Source organism: Lepidochelys kempii, chromosome 14 (genome assembly GCF_965140285.1).
Source record: "Lepidochelys kempii isolate rLepKem1 chromosome 14, rLepKem1.hap1, whole genome shotgun sequence".
NCBI classification, from domain to species: domain Eukaryota; kingdom Metazoa; phylum Chordata; order Testudines; family Cheloniidae; genus Lepidochelys; species Lepidochelys kempii.
Window position 1 is genome coordinate 31,697,480 of NC_136393.1, and position 18,618 is coordinate 31,716,097.

The window sequence follows — 18,618 nt, forward strand, 5'->3', positions numbered from 1 at the left end:
GCTGCAAGAAGGACTCCAGCTCCGGTTCCTAGTCCCCTGTGCTGTAACCCAATTCACTGTCCTTTGCGGTGAAAACTAGAGAGCAAGAGGCAGCTGCAGACAGGTCCCGGCAGGGGAAGGAAACAAAAAACAGTATCCAGCTGCAGCCAGATGCTGAACTCTGTGCTGTCTTGGAGAAAGTACCATATTCACAGCCACGGAAGGAAGGAGTCCACCTGGCCCTGATCCAAATAAGTGAAGTAGCTGAGAGCTCATTTGCTTCGGGCTCTCTGCAACCATAAGGAACTTATTTCAACACTTATTTTTATCTAAATGAACACTGAGATTCTGAACCACAATTCTGTGGCAAGGTGTGATTAAAAACTACATCCAGATGAAGTTACGGTTGATAATAGTACATACCAGTAATTGAGGATAAGATACATTACAAGGATGTTATCTGAAAAACCAAGCATTATAATTCCAGGAGGTTCAGTTAAGGTTAAACTTAAAAAGAAATCCAGCACACACATTGAGGTACAGAAATGCACAGCTAAGTCACTCAAACAACCTTAACTCTGCCCTTTAGCAACACCATGAAATAGCCACATGTGTGTGATTAATCCAGTTTCATGTTTGTGAGTGCTCACAAGCAATTTAAAGGGATATCACCCAAATTCTGTACCCTACAGAAGGAGGGATAAGTAAAGGCAGAAAGGGAATGAAGCCTGTCTCAGAGGTGGTCATATGTCCTAGCAAACCGTTTAACATACTGAGCCGTGGGTCCAGATCTGAGGCTGTGTATTTTGGGAATGATGTTAGCCTCCCATTACATTTTAGTATCTGAAGATAGGAGATAACACCCGCCACCTCTTTAAAATCACTGGGTTAAAATTCAGCCCCTAAATCCTTGTTCAAGCACCTAAGTAAAGCCAGGTGTTTAAGCATGTGCATGGTTCTCAGAACATGAGTATTCCCATTGGAGTCCTACTCATGCGCTTAAAGTTTGGCACCTACTTAAGTGCCTTGCTGACCTGGGTCCTAAAAGCTAGAGCCGGTTTCTTCAGCTGCCCCGATAGCTCTCAAGTCTGGGATGGCCCACTGACATCACACACTGCGTGGGGGTTGTTGGCTATTTTGACAGCCGTGGTGGCGGGAGGCGGAATGGACCATTTGGGTTAACTGCTCAGGAGCCAAATTAAATAAGAAAAAGGGGATTGCTGCATCCAAGGTGCCTGTGCTGCATAGCTCTGGGCATGGCTACTCCACCTGATCCAATGACTGTTCAGCATTGCAGAGGATGTTGTGCAAGAGCCACCAAGTGACCAGAGAGAGCAGGGAGTATCAGTGTCTCTCAATACTGCACGCTTTTCAACGGGAGTTCTCAAAGCACTTGCCAAAGGAGGTCACTATTTTTATCCCCATTTTACAACTGGGGAAACTGAGGCATGGAAGAAGGCAGTGACTTGCTCAAGGTCACCCAGTCAGCTGGAGTTGTGCATAGAACCCAGGTCTTCTGAGTCCCAGTCCAGTGGACTATCCATGAGGCAGCCACACTGCTTATTAGTCACTAGGAGCATCTGTCCTGGCCTACATGATAAAACCAAGGCTAAGGGATGCGATCAGCCTGTAACCAGCCCATTCATCCTAGATTCACAGATTCCTGGGCCAAAAGGGAGCCTCTTGATTTTCCTGCTTCTGGAAAAAGGGCGCTACGTCAGCTTCCTCCATTAGCATGGCTGGTAGGAAGCCATGTTGGAATCCACGTAGCTGGGCTAAGTTCTTCAGACTCGTATTTTCTAGAGGTCTGTTCCTGCATCAGTGGAGATTTTTCCATCGAATTCAAAGAGCACAGGATCAAGCTGAGATCCTGCCATGCTGAGCTCCCTACTTAGCTGTCTAGAGCTCCCTCTGTGTAGCTGATAACCAAAGTAAAGAGGGTCACTTGATCATGGTTTACCAGTACCGATCTGAGAAGGAGATTTCTAATAGCAGATGGGCTCCTTGATATAGCAGACAAAGGCAGGCGGAGATCCAGCAGCTGGAAACTGAGGCTAGATAAGTCCGAATGGAAAATAAGGGGCATGCTTTCAACAGAGAAGGGAATTAACCATTGGAACATTGACATAGGCCTGTGGTGAAGTCTTTACTTCTTGGGCTCGGTGAATGAACTGTGGCTGTCTGTTGATAGTCCAGCAGTCAGGGTGTTAGCCTGGGACTCTGAAGACCCATATTCAGTTCTCTGCTCTCCTACAGATTTTTTTCCTAGGGACTTAGTCTCTCTGTGCCTTAGTTTCCCATTTGTAACATGGGGATAATAGCACTGTGTTACCTCACAGGGGTGTTGTGAGGATGAGAGCAGCGAAGGCTATGGGATGCTCAGATGTTCTGATAATGGGGGCTGTGTAAGTACCTTAGATCTCTTTCTAAAGTTGTTCTAGCTCAACCACAAGATATGGGCTGGGAGAGGTTCTCTGTCCGGTGTGATATAGGAGGTCAGACTAGATGATCATAAAGGTGTGATCTGGCCTTAAAATCATGAAAATCTCATCTAATCACCTGTCTCTGTCTCCTTTACCTGTGTCATTTATTGATCTGCGTTTGGGTTTTCACCCTTGTATCTAAGCACTTCTGATGTCTGTGCTGTCCCTCTAATGCCAGTCCAATCCGTGTTTCCCTTAGCGGAGGAGATTGCGATCAGCTGGCCCCGGATAACCGCTTTCGCCGAGTCCCACAGGAGGAGAGGATTGGTGTCAGGTAAGTTGTTCTGGGTGGGGTTGAAACACACCTGTGCATTCTTCACGCTACAGAAGTGCTCCTCAGGGTAAATCAAGGGGTGGTCCATGGAGAACACTCCTCATTCACACAGGGAATCAGCCTCAGCAATCCAAGTGCATTACTCCTAATTTATACACAGACCCCTCTAGGCTATCTTCACTTTCCCTCACCTCAGAGCAGCATGCTGACAGCCCGGCTCCCTTTCAGGTATAGACATGGAGTCAGAGCAGGGCCAGCTGGAGCCAGCCCAGGTGCAGAACTCAGCCGCAGCTGGCCCCAGCGAAGGAGGGATGACCCCTGACTTGCGTCGGCAGCTGGGTCTCATCTTGCAGACGGCCGGCCGGAGCCAGGTGGAGAAGATGCTGCGGGAGCTGGTGAGGGAGCAGAGCCAGGAGGGCAAACGCAAGGCCCGCAAGAAAGCCACAAGGAGTGCCAAGGACGGTCAGTGGTAGATGGGAGGGCAGGGGGCATTAATGGAGAGGAGGGAGGAGGTGCCTGGGGCGTGGAGAGCAGCAAGGTGCTGTGTATGTGCATTTGTACCTGAGTGGTGTTATATTCTAGTGACTGGGCCGACAGAGAAAATAAGAGACCTACTACTGCTACAGCTTGTGGGGGTTCTCCTTTAGCTCACATGGGCAAGGCCTGTGTTTGTGGAGCAGAATGATCTGGGTTCATGACCCTGTTCCTCCAGCATTGAGGTGTGTGTGGTTATTAAATATTTAACCTGTAGCTAAGTCCCTGTTTTAAGGACAGATCCCCAGCTGGCATACCTCTCTTGACTGAAATGGGCCTACTCTGATTTATACCCGCTGAGGATCTGGCCAGAGTTTTGTGTCTCTCTGTAAAATCTCTATACAAATAAAGTTAGATGAGCTTGAAAATTGTTGGGTGAGTGGGGAAAATTTGAAGGCAATTGATCAAGGGATTTCTGAGATCCAGTGCTCTAAAATTAGCCCACGTGGCAAAAATTAAGCCATGTCTAAACAGCAAAGTTGCACTAAATTGGTTTTTAAATGGGTTTAATTAAACCAATGTGAACCATTATGCAGACACACTCTGGGCTTGTGTGTAAATGGAGTTATTCTGGAATAGCTTTAAGTTCATAGAGTGCAAGGCCAGAAGGGACTTGTCATGACTTGAAAGAGGGCAGTCAGACCTAGTGGTCAGAGCAAGAGTCAGGCGGTCAGAGTCTGAGACGGGATAGATTGCGAACCAAGAATCAGGTGTCAGGAGGCAGGCCTGGTCAGGTTACCAGGAGTTTGGGGTCAGGCACCTGGTTACAGACAGCCATTGAGTAGCGAAGTCAAGGACAAGCCAGGGTCAGAAACCAGAGTCTAGGGTCTGTCTCAGGCATGGTCTGAAGCAGAGACAGACAGGCAGTCTGTGGTGTTGCTCAGATAGCTCCCGCTCATGGCTTCCTGCTCTAAGTACTGGTTATCAGCCAGTGAGGGAGTTGTGAGGGGCCCCCACTCCTGTCCTGCCGAACGCAGCCTCACACGGTCCTCTCATGGGAAACCTGCCTAAGTCTCCTGTGGTGACAGAGGTGTCAGTGGCCCAGAACCCCCTGGGCCCAGATTCCAGCCCTTTGGGGTGGTGCCGGCCCAGGCTTGTCTGGGTGAGCATTGTGGATTTCTTCTACCACATGGGGGCTGTAGACATGGAAGGCAGGCTCCCAAATGCATTCTTCAGGGCGATAGCCATTCCAGATAATACAGGTGTCCATCGGGAATTGAGGACGGCATTCACTTCACATTCCTCATGACTCTGGATATCAACTGGTGAAGGCAGTGGTGTGGTTCAAGCTCAGTGTAGGGCTTCAGAAGGGAGACATGGAAAACTGGGTGTATTTTGAGAGACTCGGAAAGCTGGAGTTTGAAGATAACTGGGGTTAATCTGCTGGCATGTTGGGAAGGGTCCAAGGAGCTGGTGGTCCAATTTGCAAGTGGGTTGCCTGGTCTGGAGGTGTATGGTGGCAAGCCATACCTTCTGGCCTACTGTAAATACTGGAGCTTCTTGTCACTGATGGTCTGCATGCCTCTTGTAGGCCGCCTTCGCCACTTCTAGGTGGTTCTTGAGTTCTTCCTAAATGAGATGGATCTGTTGGATCCACTTGGTGGTGGCTGGGGTCGGGGAGGCTGCTGGTAATGCCGGGATGGAATCTGTAATTAGCGAAGAAGGGGTTCCAACCCGTGGAGGCATTGTCAGCATTGTTGTAAGAACACTCTGCATAAGGCAGGAGTATGGACCAGTTATCTTGATGATAATTTACAAAGCATCTCAAGTACTGCTCCAGTATTTGGTTCACCTGTTCAGTTTGCCCTTTTATTTGGGGGTGGTATGCATTGGTGGTGGATGTGCGGATGTCCAATAGCCTGAACGCTTCACACCAGAAGTGAGAGGGGAGCTGTGGCTGTCTATTGGAAACTATGTGGCTTGGAGTCCCTGTAGCTGGACCACATCATGCAGTAGGAGTTGGGCCTTAGCCTCAGCAGAGGGCAGCTGGTTGCAGGAGATGAAGTGGGCCATTTTGGTCAGGCAGTCCACAACCATTAAGACTATGGTGTGCCATCTGACAGGGGGAACTCCATGATAAAATCTAGGCTGATGGTGGACCAAAGACTAGCTGCAGTCTCCAGGGGTACTAAGGCGCCAAGGGCTCTGGTTCAGGGTATCTTGGTACGTGCACAGCACTCACAGGAGTCCACATTTGCTTGGACCTCAATCCACGTGTGGGGCTACCAGAAAAAACGGGCAACCATGCGGAGGTCTTCCGGTGGCCAAAGTGAGCTGCCATTGGAATGTCATGGCGCAGCCATTACAGCTTCAGTCAGGGGTGTTCTGACAAGCACATATGTGTGCTCGTTGAAGTATGTTATCTCATCCCGCATGGTGCACCTTAGCCACGGTGGCATGGGCTGTGTCCCTTGGGCAAGCAGGTCTTCTTTCGGGGAGGATTGAATGAGGGAGAGCAGGTCTTGCTGAATTGTGGCATTAGCAAAGTTACCGGGCTTGAGGAGGTAGGGAAGCTCAGAAGTCAGTTCTTCATTTCCCCGGTAGAATTCCCCCTTCTGTGACAGAGCATCAGCTTTCCCATTTTGCTTTCCCGGTGGTATGTGATGGTAAATTCAAACCAAGAAAAGAACAAGACCCAACTTAGCTGCCTCCGGTTCAACATTCAGGCTTTGGGAAGGTGCTTGAGGTTCTTATGGTTGGTGAAGATCTGTACTGGGTGCTGAGCTTCCTCCAGGTGGTGATGCCATTCTTCAAATAAAGTTTTTATGGTGAGCAGCTGTTTGTCCATACTTTGTCTCGGCAGGGGTAAATTTTCGGGAATAGATTGCACAACGGTGCAGAACTGACGGGGGTCTGAGTTGCTGCGAGAGTGCCACTCCATGCACCATGTTGGATGCACCTGTTTCCACTACTGATGGACAAATTGGGTCAAGGTGTGCTGGGATTGGGGCCGTAGTGAAGGCAGCTTTTAGCTGGTCAAAAGCGAGCTGGGCTTTGGGTGACCAAGTGAATCACGCAGCTTTGCGGTGGAGGGAAGTTAAGTGAGAAGAGATGTTAGTGATGAATCTTCTATAAAAATTTGCAAAGCCCAGGAAGCACTGAAGTTCCTGAAGGGTTCAGGGTGCTGCCCAGTTGCAAGTGGCTTCCACCTTCTGTGGATCCATCCTAATTCCCTCTGGGAAGATGAAGCATTGCAAAAATCAAATGGTGGTTTGGTTGAAGGTGCACTTTTCCCGTTTGGCATACAAACCATACTTCTGTAGTCTCCCCAGGACATTGGTGACAGTTCTGCTCCAGGTTCTCAGGAAATACCAGTTTATGGGCGAGGTAGATAATCACGTACTGGTCTAGGAGATCCCTGAACACATTGTTCACAAAATGCTGAAATGTTCTAGGAGCACTGGTTAAGCCAAACAGCATCACCAAGTATTCAAAGTGACCATATTGGGTACAAAAAGTGGTCTTCCATTTGGCTCCAGGTCTTATGTGCTCTAGATTGTATGCTCCCTCCTCCAAGGTCTAGTTTTTTTGAAGATCCTGGTCATCCTCAGGCAGTCCAGCAATTCCAGAATAAGGGGCAAGGGGTACCGGTTATGAATAGTCACTTGGTTCAGTGCGCAATAGTCTACGCAGAGGTTTAGTGACCCATCCTTCTTCACAAAAAGGACTGGTGCCCTCACTGGAGAGCTGGATCGCCAAATGAAGCTGTTGGTGAAGTTTTCCTGGATATACACACATAGCGACTCCAGCTGTGGTTCAGATGTGGAGTATATCTGCCGGTAGGGCATCTTTGCTTGGCATGTAGGTCTATCAGGCAAAAGTCTCTGTGTTGGGGTAGTGAGTCTGCATTTTTCTTTTCGAACACATCCAGGTAGTCACGGTATTTGTCAGGGAAGCTGAGGTTCTGACCTGTTGCCACTCACATCTGGGTAGACCCTGCCATCCAGTGTTCTGCTTCTGAGAGTCTCCTTCCATCCTGGGGCCTAGGTGCAGGTCATTTTGGGGTTGGTTGCGTCATTGGAGACATGCTTTCTGACGATATTCGAAGGAGAAGCTAATGCTCCTCCACCACCAGGAGGTACATGGGTCATACTACTCCAACCAAGGAATGCCAAGAATTATCAAGAAGAATGGGGAACAGATCACATCAAAGATCACATTGTTTCTCGGTGCCCTTCCACTACGGATGGTCTCTTGAATCATTGGTCCCAACAATCAAGGTGACCTATCAATCATCTCCGCATGATCCGGTGTGGGTTTTGGCCAGACCTAGAGGGTTTTGGCTGCTTCAGCATCTATAAAGTTGGCAGCAGTCCCGGAGTCTATCATCGCTAGCTATAGGGAGATCTACTGTGCCTGCCCCAAGACCTGCAATCTCAGTAGCAACTGGAAATGCGGAGAGGCACCATGGTTCCCAGGTGGGGCTCTACTAGAGGGTGGGGGTCGTTCTGGATCATGGAGTTCACACACACCTCCGCCAGGCCTGGGCTGGTGCATTTCCCAAGTTACTCTGATCTGGGCAGGAGGCAAAGGTGTGTCCTGGTTCCACCCCTCCACCTGCGTAAAAACAGAGGTTCAGCTGTTGTCGATGCACTCTCTCCTCTGGGATCAGACGTCGGCGACCTCGGTCAACCTACACAGGTTCAAGGCTCAGTTCTGCCGGCCTCGGTATGGAGGGCAGGTGTGGGGTGTCGGGCCAGCCCTCCTTTCCTCCTTCCGTTCATGCAGCTGAGAGTCAATGCACAGGGCAAGGTCAATAAAGGTGCCTAGGTGGATCAGTTTTCAACGCAGGCTAGTTAGTCTTGACCCCGTCATTGAGTCCCGAGTGGAACTGAACTTCTTCCATTCAACATCAGCCACGAGCCGTCGGAAATGGGAGATGTAGGAGGTGGCCGGCTCTTGCCCCTGGCAAAGCTTCTGGAGGGCAGACTCTGCTGTGCAGATGCAGTGCCGGTCATCAAAGAGGGTCACGAAGGCTTGCAGGAAGACGTCCTAGTCGGAGAGTGCAGGGCTGTTCCACACCAACAGCGGGGAAGCCCAATGGAGCACTTTGCCAAAGAGCAGGCTGATGACTAGCCTCACCTTAGTCTGGTCTGTGGGTACGCTCGGGGCAGAACAGGAAGAGCAGCCTGCATTGGTCCAGAAAATCCCAGAATTTCTGACGATCCCTATCGAACCATTCGGGCAGTGGTACTGCGGGGTCTGGTTCAGGTGATGGGTGGTTTGTTCGGGCACAGAGTGTCACTGCTTCTCCCCATGAGTGTGCTAGCTGCTCGCTTAGGGTCTGTGCATTGAGTGCATGCCTCACAGCGTGGGTCTGTAGTGCGAGGTTCTCCGCCTGCAGAGGGGTGTCTTGGTCCTCAGGTCCCAGGCCACTGGGGGGAGCGGCTGGTTGGAGGGTGGCCAGCCCCTTTCATCTTCTGTGGAGGGGTTGGATGGATGGGGGGAAGAGGCAAAGATAGTCTGAGCATACTGTCATGACAGGGACGAGGGCAGTCAGGCCTACTGGACAGAGCAGTAGTCAGGCCAAATCAGCTACTGGAAAGTCAGAGAACCGAGAGTCAGGTGTCAGGAGGCAGGCAGGGCCAGGTTACCAGGAGATCGGGGTCAGACATCAGCCATCCAATAGCAAAGTTGAGGACACACCAGAGTCAGAAGCTGCAGTCTCTGGACTATTGCAGGCTGGGTCTGGAGCAGAGGCAATCGGGTGATCTATGCTGTAGCTCAGACAGCTCCCCTGCATGGCTTCCTGGTTTAAGTACTGGTATCAGCCAGTCAGGGAGCTGTGAGAGGCCACCACTCCCATCGTGCTGGGCAGTAGTCCTGCTGAGCCCAGCCTCACAGGCTCCTCCTGTGGGAGCCCAGCCTAAGCCTCCCATGGCAATGCGGAGACATCAGTGTCCCAGAGCCCCCATGGTCCTTGTTCCAGCCCTGCAGATTATAACAGGATCATCTAGTGTGACTTCTTGGATAACACAGGCCCCAAACAATTCTTCAAGCAGAGCTTTTAGAAAAACACCCAGTCTTGATTTTAAAATTTAGTAATGGAGAATCCGTCACGACCCCTTGGCAAGTAGTTCCAATGGTTAATTACCCTCACTGTTAAAAATTTAGACCTGATTCCCTGTCTGAGTTTCTCTAGCTTCATCTTCCAGCCATTGGATCATGTTGTGCCTTTCTCTGCTAGATTGAAGAGCCAATTGTCAAATAGTTGGTCCCCATGTTGGTACGCCACATTTTACCTTAATCCAAATTAACTTTCAGTGGTAGACAAGCCCTTATTTTGGATTGAGAGGGGCTCATTTTGGTTTAATTTAAACTGATTCTGAATCAATGAAAGCTCCACTGGTCCAACCAAGAGGTTTGCGCTGGTTTAACTAAATTGGTTTAAATTTGCACCTTAAGTTAAATCAGTGGAACTTTCTCGCCCCTAGTTTGCAGCTGGCCACCGAACCTTGTCAGTATGCGTGTTAAACATGGATCTGTTACAGCCATGTGGGGTAGATGGATCAGGTAGGACACTGAGATCACAAGGGTCGAGTGCCGCAAACCAGCAAGTGTGAGGAAAGGGAGGAAGGACAAGGGGTCATCTAGGCAGAGAAGGAGCCAGAAGGGCTGGGAGTGAGAGACAGGGATCTGATCTGACACCACTGTTCCCACCAGGAGTGAAGGAGTGGATGGTGCAGCAGGGCATGGGTGTGATCTGGATTTCCCAGCCAGGAGGAGCCCCGCCAGTTATGGATAAGAGATGAATTGGGTGTGGGGCAATTTAAGGAGTCGGGAGGGCGATTATGAGAAACTCGAGGGGACAGGGGCTGGAGGCAGTGGGGAGTTTGAGGAGATTTGGGGGAGAAGGGTCCAGAAGGAGAGGGGGGGTTGGGGGGAGGGGCTACAGGCGAAGGGGGGATTTGGGGGGAGAGGGCATTTGAGGAAATTTGGGGAGGAGGCCAGAGGGAGAAGGGGGGTTGAGGATTTGGGTGGGAGGGGCCACAGGGAAAGGGGGGATTTGAGGAGATGTGGGGGGTATCAGGGGAGGGGCAGGGGAACAAGGGGGGATTTGAGGAGATTTGGGGGATGGGAGGGGCGGGGGAACAAGGGGGGATTTGAGGAGATTTGGGGGATGGGAGGGGCAAACAAGGGGGGATTTGAGGAGATTTGGGGGATGCGAGGGGAGGGGCAGGGGAACAAGGGAAGATTTGAGGAGATTTGGGGGGTATGAAGGTGGGGCAGGAGAATGGGGATTTGAGGAGATTTGGGGGATATGAGGGGAGCGGCAGGGGAACAAGGGGGGATTTAAGCAGATTTGGTAGGCATGAGGGGAGGGGAAGGGGAACAAGGAGGGATTTGAGGAGATTTCAGGGGGTATAATGGGAGGGGCAGGGGAGCAAGGGGGGATTTGAGGAGAGTTGTGACGGGGGGGTCAGTGAGGCCAGGGAGGGGTGTCTGAGAGCTTTCTGAACTGAGGAGGAATTATCTTATTGATACAATTTATGTATTTAGAGCTGGGAAGAAATGGACATTTCAGAGGCAGTAGAAGCATAGGGCTGATGGTGATAAGATTCAAGTACACTAATCAAATATTCAAATCAGTTAAATACATAATGTGCGTGGCATCTCCAGATGTCCTGACAGGCTTACTGGGTGCGTGTCAGGCAGCGCTGCAGGGCTGGGAGTCAGGAGCTCTGGCACAGGGAGGGAAGTGTGAACTAGTGGGGAGAGAAGTGGCTACAGAGAGAATAATGCAGCACATAGGTTTGGCCAATCCATTCTAAAAGGCAGTGTGACTGAGGGCCGGTCTACATGGGCCACAGTCTGGATTACAGGGGTGCAAATTGCAGAGGTCACCAAAATGTTGCACTCTGCCGTATGCTGGTGTGAGCTAAAAGGTGCCGAATCTATGTTAACGTTGTCCATTCTGAAACAGGATTACATCAGTGCATGCTGGGCACTTCTTAGTTTGCACCAGCAGAGTCTACATGGGACAGTTAGAATGCAAAATTTGGATGTGCTCTACAGTTCACATCCCCATAGTCTGCACTGCAGCGCGGTGTAGACAGGCCCCAAGTCGGGGGAGCTGCTGTATTAGAAACCTAGGTTCTTTTCCCATCTCTGCTAGAAGTGACCTTGTGCAAACTCAGCAATCATAGCTGTAAATTGAGGGGAACAATTATCTCCCCTCAGGTTAAGTTCAGGGGCACCGGAATGGGGGGGGTGGTTATGTGCCCCCGCCACCACTTTTAAAAGCCCTTTTAATAGCCCTCCCACTTTTTACTGGTTGTAAGAATGCAGGGAGGGGGAGGGGTTTTGGGGGGAAGAAGTAGTGCGGGGGAAGGGGCAACTCCCTCCATTGTTAGGAAGCTTCTGCCATCTCTGATTAAGGTTGTGAGCCCTTGGTCAATAAGAGCTGTGAAGCACACCGAAATATTAACAAGTTTCAGAGTGGTAGCCGTGTTAGTCTGTATCAGCAACAAAAACCAAGGAGTACTTGTGGCACCTTAGAGACTAACAAATTTATTTGGTCATAAGCTTTCATGAGCTAAAACCCACTTCATCAGATGCATGCAGTGGAAAATACAGTACGAAGATATATATACACAGAGAACATGAAAAAATGGGTGTTGTCACTGTAATGAGACCAATGGAGACTTGACCTCCTAGACTTCCGGCTCTTAGCTTGTGACCCCACCCCTTAGGTTCCTCTGTGAGATCTCCAGTGGTTCATTCCACCCCTCCTGGAAGCATGGCTAAGAGCTTTGTAGCAGCTGGTTTTGGCGGCTTGTTCTTTGTGCCACATTTCTGTTTTGCCTGTGCTGAGAAAGGTGATGTTTGACAAACAGGGAGTTCCGGGGATGCTCTCTCTCTCAGGATCCACTGGACCAAATGACTCCAAATTTGTCTCACTTCTACCCTCACCCCATATTAGGGTTGTCAGGAAAGTCCAGTCAAGAAAAGGAATCTTGGCAGTGTCTGGTCAGATGTACTGACCGGACACCAACAGTCTGGTTACCATGGGGCGGGGGGGTGTGTGTGTGTGTGCTGGGTCATTAACCTGTGCCAACTCCTGCTCAGCTGGGACTGCCTCCTACCTGCAGGCAAGCTCCCTGTCAGGCTGCAGCAGCTGCTGTCCCAGCCCCAAAACAGAGGGAGCCCAGCTGGGGTTGGGGGGAGGGAGGTGGCGACAATCCAGCAAGCAACAAGGGAGAGGAGGAACAGATAGGGGCAGGGCCTTGGGAGACGAGGCAGAGAAGGGAGTGGGGCCACGAAGGAAGAGGTGGAGCAAGAGTGGGGCCTTGTGGGGAAGGGGTGGGGCACGGGCCTCAGGGGTCTGGTTACCAGCAATTAGGAAGGTGGCAACTATAGCTGGTATGCCAGTTTTCAAGCTGATCTCACTGTTAGTCTGGATTTCAGAGGGTTTGATGATTAGTTTTAAATCAAAACCTTGTCACAACCATCCTTAACTGTGTCGTCTTCCCCCCCCCCCCCCATCGTCGCATCACAGCGCCTTTTCTCACCACGACTTCAAGGCTACTTAGCCTGGAATCTCCACCTTTGCTTTAAACTGTTGTGGAAAGTGGAAGGTTTGGTGCTCCGTGCAGCTCTGACTAGGGGATTGGGGTGGTATGAAGCGAGATGAGGGCAGGGGCTGGGTTGGGCAGTCCTGCAGGCCAGGAGAAGGTGAGTAGGGATTGGATACAGGACAGAGAAGTGGGTGGGCACCGTCCCAGCTCAAGGCAAAGAGAGATGGCTTTAAGTGAGAGTGAGCAGGCTGCTGTAGACAATTGAGGTGCAGAATAAATGAAAGCAGAATGGTGGTTCCCCCATTGCCTCCTCTTCCCCACCCCCATTCTACCACATGTCACCCAGGTCAGGATTGTCCCCAGCAGCTGTTGGATCCTCCTGGCAGCCATCATGGTTTCCCACAACACCCGGGAATAGTCCCCTCCCACTGAGAGCTCAGAAGGGCTGGGGGTGGGGCGGATTCAGCTCCTGATTTTTCAATCTCCCCAGCAGCTCTCTGGGCTAATCCCTACCGTGGCCAATCTCCCTTCCCCCTCAGCTCAGGGACTGACTTGTGTCTGGGTTCTCCAGCAGGTGACGGGGCGCCAAGTGACAACGAGGAGGAGACCCCCCCTCAGGAAGGCTCTGAGAAGGCGGAGTCACCCGAGGCCTTGCCAGGAAAAACCGAGGGCCCCGACCAGGGTAAAGCCAGTGGGAGCCAGTGCCGGTCAGAAGGGCAGCCACCGCAGCAGAAGAGCCCTGCACCGAGGAAGCAAGAGGGCAAAGCCACTCGCCGTGCTGGCCTCAAGAAGGGGAAAGAGCCCCCACTGTCGCAGCAGCGGGGGGCAGGCGTCTGCACTGAGTGCGGGAAGGACTACGGTTGCGGGCGGGCAGCACAGCGGGTGCAGACGCCAGAGAAGCCGCACCAGTGTGGGGAGTGTGGGCGCTGCTTCCGCCAGCGCTCCATTCTGGCCAAGCACCAGAAGATCCACACGGGAGAGAAGCCCTACCGCTGCGATGACTGTGGCAAGTGCTTTAGCCGCGGCTCCAACCTGACACAGCACCAGCGTATCCACACCGGTGAGCGCCCCTTCCACTGTGGTGACTGTGGCAAGAGCTTCATCCAGAAGTCGGACCTGGAGCGGCACCAGCGTGTCCACACCGGCGAGCGCCCTTACCAGTGTGGCCAGTGCGGCAAGTGCTTCAGTGTCAGCTCCCACCTGGACCGGCACCGGCGCACCCACCTGGGGGAACAGCGCCGCCACCATGCCTGCGGAGGAGGCAAGGGCTGCAGCGGCAGCCCAGCGGCCCGTCACCGGGCCTGCCAGGCCGAGGAGGAAGAGGAGGAGGAGGCAGTGGCTGCCCACCAGTGTCCCGAGTGTGGGAAGTGCTTTGCCCAACGGGCCTCACTCTCCAAGCACCGCAAGACCCACAGTGGCGAGCGGCCCTACCAGTGCGGTGACTGCGGCAAGCGCTTCAGCCGCAGCTCCAACCTGACTCAGCACCAGCGCATCCACACCGGCGAGCGCCCCTTCCAGTGCGGTGACTGCGGCAAGCGCTTCATCCAGCGCTCCGACCTGGAGCGGCACCAGCGCGTCCACACCGGCGAGCGGCCCTACACCTGCCCCGACTGCGGCAAGAGTTTCAGCGTCAGCTCCCACCTGGACCGGCACCAGAAGATCCATGCTGCCGAGCAGGCCTCCTACCGTTGCCCCGAGCACCTCAAGGGCTTCCTGGCTGCTCACCAGCATGGCAAACTCTTCAAGTGCTCCGACTGCGGCCGCTGTTTTGGCCAGAGCGCGGCACTGATCAAGCACCAGCGGGTGCATGCTGGTGACAGGCCCCACCAGTGCATGGACTGCGGGAAGAGCTATGTGGCCAGCGGTGCCAGTCCCAAGGGCCAGGTGGCGGCCGGAGGGAAGCCCCACAAATGCACTGACTGCGGGAAAAGCTTGGGTGGCATCTCGCCTCCCGTGCTGCACCCAAGGCTGCGTGCCCAGCAGTGCATGGACTGCGGGAAGAGCCTGGCAGCGGGGAAGCCCCCGCCACCACCGGCAGAGAAGCCATTCAAGTGCACGGACTGCGGGAAGGGCTTTGGGCAGCGCTCGGCTCTGGTGAAACACCAGCGGATCCACACGGGCGAGAAGCCCTATGCCTGCCCCGACTGCGGGAAGGGCTTCATCCAGAAGTCGGACCTGACCATTCACCGGCGCATGCACACCGGAGAGAAGCCCTACCGCTGCCCCGAGTGTGGGAAGTGCTTCAGCGTCAGCTCCAACCTCATCACCCACCAGCGCACCCACCTGGGCGAGAAGCCCTACCAGTGCTCTGAGTGCGGCAAGAGCTTCATCCAGCGCTCAGAGCTCACCATCCACCAGCGCGTGCACACCGGCGAGAAGCCCTACAAGTGCCCCGAGTGCGGGAAGTGCTTCAGCCGCAGCTCCCACCTCAACCGGCACCAGCGCACCCACGGCGGCGACAAACCCTCACTGCTCTTCGCCTCCAAGAACTCTGCCGCTGCCAGCAACCCCCTGCAGGCCTCCTCTGCCTTCTCCTCTGCCTCCTTCTCATCCCCACTGGGCACCTCCTCCACCCCCCTCCCCTCCCTGCCCTCTTTCCCTTCCTCTCCCTCGCCCATCTCCATCCCCGCCCTCTCCAACAACCCACTGGATCTGCCCTGGGCCCTGTCCTTCCCATCCCGCGCCTTCCCCCACCCTTCCTTCCCCTCGCCTGCTCCGTCTGGGGCCCCGGCCTCGTCACTGATAAACTAACCGCCCCCCGCAGCCTCTCTCTTCCCCCTCGCTCCCCCTAATTCTTGTCTGTCTCCCTCCTTACTCCCCATGAATCTTGCCTCTCCCCCTCCAATCTCCCACCTGGCACCCCGTAATCTCAACTCTCCCTCTCCTGGTACCCCATGAATCTCGCGTTCTCTCCAACTCCCACATTGTCCCCACTCCTGTTCCCTCCCCCATCCCCACCACCACTGCCAACTCTCTTGCAGTTTCATGGTGAGTCTCGTGATATTTGGCATTTTCCCTAAAGCCCCAGCTCCTAGAGCAGGGGATTTTCATGAGAATTTCAGCTTAGAAAATTTCTCGTCCTCCTGGTTGCAGAGAAAAGCAGGAAAACATGATCCCTGGCGGCTCGGACACCAGAAGGCAAATAATCTCAACGCTGAAATTAGTATTTTTAAGCCAACTTCCTGATTGTTTTGGGGCCTGGCTCCTGCTTTTTGAAGATGTGGGGCTGGTGATACTGCAGTGGGGCCATGGCTATGAAGCTGGTCTTGTCTTTCTCCAGTCCTTCTCTTCCTTCAGCATTCACGCCATCCACCTCCTCTCCCCTTACCATCCCTTTGACCTTTCCCCTGGACTGGCTCCTCCCCTTCTCCCTTCCCATGTCCTCAATGCCTGTACCACTGACCCCTCTGATTCTGCTGCACGACATCCTCATTCAGCCCTGCAGCGCTGGACCAGATCCCCTCCCTGGCTCATCACCAGCTTTGGCCCCTCTCTGGACAAGGCAGTTGCTGAGCCCTCTCCATCTCTGATCCTCTCTATCTTCACTCCGTGAGATCCCCACAGGGATCATGGTGCTGTCGTAAAAGGACTCTTAGGAGGCCCAGGCCAGAATGGAAAGGCAGATAGGCTGAGACTGGAAGCATCCTGTGCTGAGAGCAGCAGCAAAGTCCCATGCTCCTCCGGTGAGTGGAATGAACAATTCAATCCCTACCCTGCAGAGGTTCAAGTGTCCAGAGACACAACAGCCTAGCAAGCCGAGCCGTTGACTTCATGGGCTACTGGAGTGCTGGCATCTCCATACTTGTAGACTAAGCATAGGTTGGCAGGGGAAGGTTAAGGTTAGAGCTGGTCAACATTTGTCATATTTTGATGAAAAATTATGTTGACCTTTTGAATTTTGATTAAAAAGAAAAGAGAAGAAATTAATTTTCCAACATTGATTGTGAATTCCTCCCCCCTCCTTTTTTTTTTTCTTTTTGAACATCTCTAGAGCGTGGCCAACATTGTCTGGAATTTCAAAACTTCTGTGCAAATTTTAGAATGAAATTTTGAAAACTGGACCTGAAATTTTTATTTTTATTATTTTTTTGCTTCCCCTCCCCTTCCACCCTGTTTTTTGACTGCCTCTAGTTAGGATCATCACTGAAAAGCTAGGTAACAGTTATCACTCAAACTAATTTCATTTGGCTTGTCCCATATTTCTGCTGTCATGTTGGATCAATTACTATTTCTGACTGCTCTTGCGACTCTGTTTTCCAAGTCTGTTTCGATTTTCCTTTTTAAAAATTTTTGTAACCTTGTAAATAGCCCAGTGATAGTTTTAGACTCTGTAAATATTTTTTAAAAATCTATTTTCCTGTTACTCGTAGAGGAGAATGCTGTGTTTTAAACACCTGCTGTACTGTAATGAAGAAGGGAGGACTGATCTGGACTTAGCCACCCTCCGAGCACACTACTTGATACCCAAAGAGAGATTCCCCTTCAGCCCTGGACCATTTAAGAGACTAAAGAGTCAGTGTGGTAGCATCAAATACTTTAGACTACTTAAATCCATATTTAGGCTGGTGTATCCAACCACCAAGTGTCCAGCATATCCCAAATCACCCTTGCATTTTGCAACTGCTGTCATGTATTCCCACATCCCAGCTGGAATTTCATGCGCCCCCCCCACCCCCAAGTGTTTGCCTTCAGCTCCCTCTTTCTGCCACACGTGAGCAGGCAAGGCGCCTCCCTGGCTTGCCTTTTGCTATCCCCTGGCGCTGGATCCCAGCAGGGAAGGAACGCATGGGAAAAGCAGAAGGCAGCAGCAGAGGGCCCAGCTGGCAGGGATGGAATATGAGGGGATTCAGTACAAGCCACATGATCCCCTGGCTGCCTCCCAGACAGCAGCCCTGATACTTCAGGATCCATCCCCCCCAGCATTTTCAGCACCCTTCAGACAGGACCGAGACGCTCTCTCCAGCACTCAACAACCCACCCGACTCCCTGCAGCTTGCCAAGGTTTGTGCAGCCTCATGTCCTGCCCCATCATTGCTGGGGGCACCGCAGTGTTAGAAGATAACATAAGAACGGCCGTATTGGGTCAGACCAAAGGTCCATCTAGCCCAGTATCCTGTCTTCCAACAGTGGCCAATGCCAGGTGCCCCAGAGGGAATGAACAGGCAATCATCAAGTGATCCATCCCCTGTTGCCCATTCCCAGCTCCTGGCAAACAGAGGCTAGGGACACAATCCTGGCTAATAGCCATTGATGGACCTATCCTCCATTAATTTGTTTAGTTCTTTTTTGAACCCTGCTATAGTCTTGGCCTTCACAACATCCTCTGGCAAAGAGTTCCACAGGTTGACTGTGCATTGTGTGAAAAAATACTTCCTTTTGTTTGTTTTAAACCTGCTACCTATTAATTTCATTTGGTGACCCCTAGTTCTTGTGTTATGAGAAGGAGTAAATAACACTTTCTTATTTACTTTCTTCACACCAGTCATGATTTTATAGACCTCAATCATATCTCCTCTTAGTTGTCTTTTTTCCAAGCTGAAAAGTCCCAGTCTTATCTCTCCTTGTATGACAGCCGTTCCATACCCCTGTTCATTTTTGTTGCCCTTTTCTGAACCTTTTCCAATTCCAGTATATCTTTTTTGAGATGAGGCGACCACATCTGCATGCAGTATTCAAGATGTGGGCATATCATGGATTTATAAAGAGGCAATATGATATTTTCTGTCTTATTATCAATCCCTGTCTTAATGATTCCCAACATTCTGTTTGCCAGAAGCTGCAGTTAATGATGATGTGCAGAGTGGTTGCAAGCATGCAGATTAACTCATTA

At 51.9% G+C, this 18,618-nt stretch overlaps 1 protein-coding gene across 3 annotated transcripts in view; it reads left to right on the forward strand.

Annotated features, from left to right (window-relative positions):
• LOC140898207 (uncharacterized) overlaps positions 1–18,618 on the forward strand; it is a 31,741-nt gene that overhangs the window by 6,198 nt on the left and 6,925 nt on the right. The window contains exons 3-5 of one of the 3 annotated variants that reach the window (XR_012154918.2): positions 2,662–2,736; positions 2,965–3,198; positions 13,360–16,471. Coding sequence is in view for 2 of the 3 variants with exons in the window: in XM_073311695.2 (XP_073167796.1) it covers positions 2,662–2,736; positions 2,965–3,198; positions 13,360–15,539 (2,489 nt within the window). In the remaining variant the exon portion in view is untranslated. Of the gene's footprint in view, positions 1–2,661; positions 2,737–2,964; positions 3,199–13,359; positions 17,087–18,618 lie in introns of those variants that run through there. The other 2 variants (XM_073311695.2, XM_073311699.2) reach the window with 2 other exon arrangements.